The sequence below is a fragment of the Hydra vulgaris genome, chromosome 11 (genome assembly GCF_038396675.1).
Source record: "Hydra vulgaris chromosome 11, alternate assembly HydraT2T_AEP".
NCBI classification, from domain to species: Eukaryota; Metazoa; Cnidaria; class Hydrozoa; order Anthoathecata; family Hydridae; genus Hydra; species Hydra vulgaris.
In genome coordinates this window covers 34,573,731-34,582,809 of record NC_088930.1, presented here as the reverse complement: position 1 = coordinate 34,582,809, position 9,079 = coordinate 34,573,731, and the positions used below count along the sequence as shown (strand labels likewise).

The 9,079-nt window shown below is 25.9% G+C and overlaps 1 protein-coding gene across 1 annotated transcript in view; it reads left to right on the top strand.

The window, feature by feature from the left end:
- The first annotated feature begins 2,915 nt into the window (after window positions 1-2,915).
- Window positions 2,916-9,079, top strand: part of LOC100210968 (GATOR2 complex protein WDR24) — an 86,994-nt gene continuing 80,830 nt past the window's right edge. The window contains exons 1-5 of the mRNA XM_065810866.1: window positions 2,916-2,969; window positions 4,115-4,169; window positions 5,822-5,929; window positions 6,044-6,157; window positions 6,240-6,311. Coding sequence (XP_065666938.1) covers window positions 4,145-4,169; window positions 5,822-5,929; window positions 6,044-6,157; window positions 6,240-6,311 — 319 coding nt within the window. The 5' untranslated portion in view covers window positions 2,916-2,969; window positions 4,115-4,144. The remainder of the gene's footprint in view (window positions 2,970-4,114; window positions 4,170-5,821; window positions 5,930-6,043; window positions 6,158-6,239; window positions 6,312-9,079) is intronic.

Here is a 9,079-nt window from a genome sequence, read left to right as displayed (position 1 = left end):
GAAAATAATGATTCTTGCTACCAATCCACGACATCTCATGTGAGTATTATTGTTTTATAATGAAGAAAATGATTCAACACTTTTTGCCCCAGCATTACTGTGAGCTTATTTAATCATTGGTGCACAATTTTTTATAATTTTTATAATAACAATTTCGTTTACAGGTTAAAGAGAAAATGAAAATGGATACTAGTGAAATTACATTATTCGAAGATTGTAATACTATTATTGTGGACTACTATGATTGCAGTAATAATAACGTTTTTGTGGTAAATTTTGTACCAAATCAATACTCAAATTCCGATCAGGTAAAAATCATAACTTAACAATTACAAATCAAATTAAAGTAAGGAGATTCATTATAAGTATTTATCTATTATTATTTTTTCACATCTTCCATAATCGTTTTTACACTATGGTAATTGGTACATTTTGTTGAAATATTATGAATTCATAATTATATTATTCAATTTCAGGGTAATGAAGCACTGCTTAGTGAAGGCACACTACATGAGAGCGAAAATGGTGCGGATCTTGTGCCTAATAATATTCAGATTTTTGTGGTTAATGAGGACAATGAATCAAGCAAATAAATTCAAATTGCTCGTACTCGCAAACGTACTCGTAAACGTACTCGCTGGACAATATCTCGTCCAGAAAGTTGGTCGGTCAATGTAGAAAAAGGTAAACGCAAAAAATGTTTACCTTATAAATCAAGGAAAGGAATTGAAAGACCAGCAAAGCAACCAAAAGTGGCATGTAATAATTCATGTCGCTTTAAATGCTCACAGGTATTTACTGAAGAAGAAAGAATTGAAATATGTAGAACTTTCTGGTCATTGGATTATGATAAGCGAAAGGATTTTTACATTCGTAATATAGAGCAAAATTTACCTATAAGAAAGAAGTTGCAAACAACAAAATGAAATCGACAATTGTCTAGGTCTTATTTCTTCAAGAAAGGTGACGCAAAGTTGCAAATTTGTCAAACTTTCTTTAAAAATACACTAAGTATTTCTGATGGATCTATCATCCACGCTTTTAAAACACGGAGCAATATGGGAGTATTTGAAAGACCAGATAAACGAGGTAAACACTCTCCGTCAAATAAAACCTCAGCAGATTCTCTAAATTTTGTTAAATCACACATAGAAAAGTTTCCTGTAATGGAATCACTATTGTCGTCGATCAAGCAAAAGGCTGTACCTTGATTCCAAGCTTTTAATTGCAAAGATGTACGAGCTTTAATTGACAGAGTGTGCAAGCCGGAATAAATGTCCAGTATCAAAAATATCGTACAAACGAATATTTTCATCGAACTACAATTATTCGTTTTTTAAACCCAAGAAGGATCAATGTGTGACATGTAACAATCACGACAGTGCATCTAATGAAGCTAAACTAACATTGTCAACAGAATACCAGCTTTACCGAAAAAGGATAGAAGATGCTCGGTTAGCCAAAGCTACGGACAAAGAGCAATCGAACATTGATCCGTCTTTTTTATCTGTAACCTTCGATCTCCAAAGTGTGGTACAAATACCGTCTAGTGACACTTCTCAATTGTACTACTCTCGCAAGATCTGTGTCTACAATTCGACGATATACAAATCACGCTTGCCTAATGACGGATATTGCAATGTTTGGACAGAAATGAATGGGAAAAGGGGTAGTTCAGAAATAGGAAGTGCCTTGTGGTTCTGGCTGAAACAAACTCCCAAAACTATTAAAGAATTGTCTTTATTTTCAGATTGCTGTTGAGGTCAGAATCGAAATCAACACATAGCTACATTTTTTATGCATGTGGTGCAAACACTCCATTTCGATTGCATTGAACACAAATTCTTAGAAACTGGACATACTCACATGGAAGTTGACTCTATGCACAATGCAATCGAAGCTTAAAAGAAAAATGTACTAATTTTTTCAATAATTGATTGGATGACAGTTTTCAGATTGGCACGGTCTTCAAGGAAACGAAAGTATGCTAAACCATTCAATGTAAATCAACTGAAATTTTCTGATATGTTAGATTTGACAAATTTATCAAAAAAAATTATAAAAAACCATAACAAAGATTAGAAGGGTGCTACCGTTAAATGGCTGAAAATAAAATGTCTAAAGTATGAGAAACCGAAGCCAAGCTGTTTTCAGTATCGTTATGACTTTACCACGCCGTATATAAATGTATTTACAAATGGCAGAAGTCGGCAATTCAGCATGCCTACAGAAATAAATAAGGCACACTCAACTCTACTGCTCATATCACAGGCAATAAAGAATGACTTGGAAAGATTGTGTACTTTGGGAATAATTCCTATTGAAGTACAAGAATGGTACCATAATCTGCCCGTCAGTCAGACTGCAAGAGACGTGTCACCAGAGTCTGGTGAAGATGACTCTGAAGACAACGAATGAATGTCACCTACTATGTAGCATTAATTTTTTTAGTTTACGATTGAAAAAATATGTCTTAAATATTAAAATTCTTATTATTAATATGTTTGTTTATCAACAATTGATTAAAAGTAGTTTTGTCTGCCACAAAATAATAGGTTTGACTTTATTTTAATCACTATACCATAAGAAATCATTCACTTAAGTTTCTTATAAGCCTCAACTCTTGACAAGCAGAAGTCAGTAAGTGCAACCAATTTTTGATTTTTCTCAAAATTTATAAAAACCTCCTTATTTTGTGAAAAAAATTATTTTGCATCTGTATCTTTGTAAAATAATAAACATTTTGAAGTATGCAACATGCGTTTTTCTTATGATTCCTGATTTATAGAGTTCTTCAAATATTAAAAATTCAAATATCTCAGAAACACCAAAATGTTAGTTAGCAACTTCTGCCAGCAACCCGACGAAATAGTGTTCTTTTTTCCTAATTCCATAAGGTTACTTTTGATTTCGCGATAAAGTCACGTGATACGCGATAGACTGGATGGATAAGAAAACAACAATAACAAGCTATTTACTTTCCATTAATAATAGTTTTTACTATAGTAATAAAATAATAATAATAGCAATAAAAATAATTATAATAACAATAAAAAAAAAATAATAATAATTATGAAAATATAATAAGATAACTTATTACAAATTATAGTTTTAAAAATTTATAATAATTTATTTTTTTATTCGTTACTGTAACTTATTATAAGTTACATTAATGAATAAAAAATGAAAATAAATACTAATTAAAAATAAATAGTAATAATAGTAAATGTTACAACAATAGTTATGGGTATAATGTTATTGATTAAGTTAATGATTTATATAATACTCCAAACATTAAAAAATAATCAATTTATTAAATAGTAAACATTTTTTTGTAAAAGTTACTAAGCTAGCATTAAGTTGCTAAATAAATAAATAGAATAAATATAAATTTATTTATAAGAATAAATAATTATCTAAAATTATATATATATATATATATATATATATATATATATATATATATATATATATATATATATATATATACATATATATCTATATATGTATATGTATATATGTATGTATGTATGTATGTATGTATGTATGTATGTATGTATGTATGTATGTATGTATGTATGTATGTATGTATGTATGTATGTATGTATGTATGTATGTATGTATGTATGTATGTATGTATGTATATATATATATGTATATATGTATATATATATATATATATATATATATATATATATATATATATATATATATATATATATATATATATATATATATATATATGTATATATATATATATATATATATGTATATATATATATATATATATATATATATATATATAAATATATATATATACATTATTTATATATATATCATTTAAATAAATATTTATTTTTATAAATAAGTTCTTATATATCATTAACTTATTATCATAAATAGCATTATACCAATAACTATTATTATAATATTTACTACGATTTTTTATTAGTTTTTTTTAATCATTACATAGTTTATTTTACTTATATATACATTGTATATATAAGTAAAATGATTTATGTAATATATATATATATATATATATATATATATATATATATATATATATATATATATACATATATTATTACATAAATCATTTTCGTTATTATAGGATAAATTGCAAATGGGTTGAAATATCAGAATGGCTCGTAACCAAGATAAATCAGGTATGAAATCCTAAGCAATAGTATATATATATATATATATATATATATATATATATATATATATATATATATATATATATATATATATATATATATATATATATATATATATTTATTTATTTATCTGTGTGTGTTTTAGACACACATGTTATGCTTCCAAACCTAGGGTTAAAAAGATTTCTTACAAAAACTGGTTATAATTATTGCTTACAAATCTATGTTTAGAAATGTTTGCTTGTAAGCATATACTTATTAACATTCAAAATTATTATTTACATTGACAATACTTTGAGTGCAAACTCCTCTAGCATCACACTTCTTTCTCTTTCTCTAATCAAAAATAGAATTATGACTCGGAAAATGTCCTACAAGCTGTAGGACCTGCTCTGTGTTTTCTATAGTGTAGTCAAGGCAATGAAAGCAAAATTGAATGAATAAACAATGAAAGAATAAGCCTAAATTAGTAATTCTCATAAAGTAAAAAAATATTGAAAAAAAAAACAAACAAAAAACAAAGAAAACTTTTAGCTTTGTTAAATAAATACAAAATAAACAAATCTGTCTTAATATCTGACTTTTATCTTTACATTTATATTTATATAGTTATTAAATTGATTTAATCCTGGTTATCTGTGCTATAATAATAATAACATACCAGGCCTCGGCAGGGAGCGAGAGCTTTAGCTCTGGCTTTCACTCACACTCCCCTAAAGTGATTTATAGGAGCAATTTTCTGCTCTTGCAAAAGTATGATTTTTTTATTAATATAAACCATTTTTCTTTTTTTTTTTCTCTTTTTTTTTAGATATTGATTAGAAAAATTTTTAATTTTTGTGCAAACATCAAATAAAAAAGACAAAGTTTGAGTTTTAAATAAAGTTTTTTGCTCACAAAATGTGATTGTTTTTTTTTTTTTTTGCTTAACAGTCAGTGATTATTTTGTTGTACTTGAGATTATATTTTAAATATTCAAAAGGCTAACTAGATTTTTCTCCTAAAGTACGGTGTAATATCACTATAACATTCATGACAATATGGTCAAGTTTGCATAGTTGATTATAAAAGGAGGGTACTGCAATAAAATAAAGAAAAATAAAAAAAATTAAAATGCAAATGTTTTTCATTAGATTGGAGTAGCTGATTGGTTTCTTGTATAACAAATCAGTTTCTTTGAAAAATGCTATTATGGAAAAATAAATTGATAATATTCTGTCATAAATATTTTTCTTAGTCAATGCTATGTCTTCCTATTAAAGTTATTATTTAAAATTCAGTTTATATCATTGAAAATTATTTTTATAAATTTGAAAAAGTAAAACATTCTTTTTGAATGTTTTACTTTTTCTTTTATTTGTAACTGTATAAACACTTTTTATTGTGGAATCTTCAACTGTTGTAATAGTTCTTAAACTTCCTGCATTCTATTATAGTAAGAAAATATAAAATATTTTTTATAAGCAATAAAAACTTTTATAGCTCTTTGTTTATCAAATTTTCTATTGACTGTTAATAATGTTAATATTATATATTGTTAATATATAATATTAACATTACATATTTATATTCTTGTATAATATTAATGTTAATATTAATGTTACACGCTTGTAATGAGTATAAAAAGCAATTTTTTTATAACTAATAACAATTTTTAGGCATACAACCTCTTAATGCTATTACCTTCCAACAAACATTGCCTTGTTCAGCAAAAGCAATATGCAAAAATAAAGAAGGAACACAATGTGCTGTTGGTGGCAGTAATTGTAAGTTTACATAAGATAAGCAACAAACTAAATTTGTATTAAGATTTACAAAACTAATATATAAATATATGCAATTTGTTGAAAGTTGTTATAAGCATCATGTTAACTTTTTAGTATTGAAGATTTTTAGTATAGAAGAAAAACGATTTGTTGAAAAGTTGAATCTTGTGGCTGGCCCACGCAAGTTAAATCATAGCATTTCAGATCTACAATGGCACCCAATGGAAGGTTTGTACATGTTTTTAAAAATTCTAGTTTAATACTTGTTTGTATAAAAAAACTACATTTTGATTTTTATAAAAAAATATAGATAACATCATAGCATCAGCTGCTGGAAATGGTGTTGTCATTCTATGGGACTTAAATAAAGAACAAAAACAAGGTATTTGGATCAAATTTTTATCAAAGTTGTGTGTATTTTTTAATATATTTTAATTTTTTTAATATATTTTTAAATATCAGAATAGAAATAGTAGATTTAAATAGGCTAATTATCTTTTATTTCTAATGTTTGTATGTTTTATATTTCTGATATATTGGTTGTACAATAATCTTTAGTTTTTTTAACAAGGTTATTCAATCACCTTTTATTTTTATAAAAAGGTTGTTTATTTGTCTTTTATTTGTTTTTGACAGTTATTTGACCATTATTTTTAGATTAAAAAAAATGCCATTTCTTTTTTTCTTTTTTTTTATCAGATTTTATAAAACAAAACCTTTTGAATACTGTCTTATATTCAGAGCTGGACATCGCTACCAAATATTTGACATATACCACTACTGCTACCTTCTGTTTTTTTGGGAACTTATTTGTGGTATTACCCTCTCAACTCTATAACTCTGAAAAACGAGCCTTGACAAACAAGGCCGCTGCGCGGAGAAACAAGTTGAATTGCAACTGCTCTTCTTTTACTTTATTAAATTTGAATGTTTAAAAAAAATATAGATTTCCTCTCTTCCACCTTGAGTTTTTGATGGCAATTTTTTAATTTTTTTTACACTTTATTAAGTTTATATATACTCTTTGGTGCTTAAAACACAAGAGGGGGCATTTATTAATTTTCAGAAAATTTTCCCATCCACACCAAGCCTAATAAGAACCCCTGCCCCCATCCCTGTTTATTATTTTCTACTTGTTATCAACAAAAAACAAAATCTTAAAACTAATAAAAAAATTAAAAAATTAGAAAATATAACACTGATAAGAACAAAAACTTTCAGTGTAATTAGGCTTTTGATGTTTATTATTTGCATCTTTTTACTCCGTCTATTGTATTTTCCACTGTGTTATATTCACGATAAAGGTAGCTGACAACTGGCAGCTTGTAATAGGATGCACATAAGTTGCTATCAACAGTTCCTTTACTTTGAAGAGATGTTCGAACTTAAAAGGAAACAAAAATTTTATTCAGATAAGTGATAAATACATTTTGTCCTTTTTATATCTATTATTTAAACATCATTTTAATGTTTGGTTAGCATACCTTTTTTAAAGCCAGTTAGGAGGAATACTACTAGTTGTTAGGGATGTCTGATAGTGTTGTCTTTAGACAGTTATACAAGTGAGTTCTTAAAATATGAAACAACAATGAATTATTATGTAACATGTGAATAGAGACTACATCTATTTCAGCCCTTGTTATTAAGTGTTGCACTTTATGCGTTTCAAGTACAAAATGAAGATTACATCTATGCGTTTAGAAATTGATGTTAAACAAAAACTTTATTGGAATATTTAAATTGATTTTCGATATTGTTTATGCAGCATTTATTTAAATAATGTTAAGTTGTAATTAGTTTATGTAAAAAACATCTTAACCACAATTTTGAAATTTTTTTTTGATTAAAAAAGACAGATAATTAAATAATTTTTTTTTTAAATTAATATTAAATATGATTTTAAAAATAAAAAAATTTAAAATTAAGTTTGAAGGAATATTTCTTAAAGTAACAATAATTTTCTTATTGTTTTCAAAATAATTCATTATGTAAAAAGGGTAAAACATGAAGTCTACATCATAGATTAAAATGTGTGAAAGTAACCAAAAAACTTTATATTTTGTATTAAGAAATAAAAATTTTTGTGTTAAGAAAAAAAAATTTTTATTAAGAAAGTTTTTGTTTAATTCTTTTCACGGAACTAAAATTTCTTGTTTCTTATTCATTCAATATCACATAAAGTTTTTATGGCATAAGTTTTTAAGTTTAATTTATCAACATAAATTACGTTTATCAACATAAATTATGTTAACAAATAACTTTTTGGCTACTAATAAAATCTATCTTTTAATGTTCGTTTTGTTACAGCTGTGGGCGATTAATATTACTATTAGCATTAACAATATATTTACTAACTTTTACTTACAAGGTTTTTACTTAAGATTAGTACATGTACTATTTGTAAACTTTCGTGAATGTAGCAACTATTTCAGAATATATGAATTGATTGATTGATTGAATTTCTATAAATTATAAAACTTTTATTAAAAATAGTTCATTAAATGAGTAAAAAAAAAAAAAAAATTGTGATAAAGCAAACAAAAGATTACTGTTACTATAAGGAAAACAATTTTATACATGTTATGTATAAAATTGTTTTCCTATCTTCATTTTCCTTTGCGGAAAAATGAGTTTAAACTGGTGATCCCTAGTGTTGCCAATTTCCTCTTCATGGTTGCCTTGATGTCATTTGCCATCACAGTCCTCATATTTTAGGCATTTTATATCCTCTGGATCTTAAAGCTGGCTTTAAAAACAATGACCTGGGATTCCAATTCCAGCACTTTCTGGGTATCCTTACAAGTTTATTGTGCAAGCAGCTTAATGATGGTTCTTTAAAATAATCTTTATCATTGCAGTTTTCAAGAATTTTTTCCAACAAGAAAGGCATCAAATTGACTAGCACAGGATCCTCCTCCTCACTCTGTTTTTTCTCTGACTAAACAAAACTAGTTTGAACCATTGTTTTTAATTGTTGCAACAATCAGAGGAATAAAATAACCTTGTTAAAATACAAAATTTCAATTGACAACAACACTTTTAAATTTGCAAAGTTTTTGAAATAAATTACTTCTACACATTCTCCCGTTTACACTAAACTCCTGATGCAGGTAAGATTTGGGCTTTATGAATTTGTTTTATAAGATTACA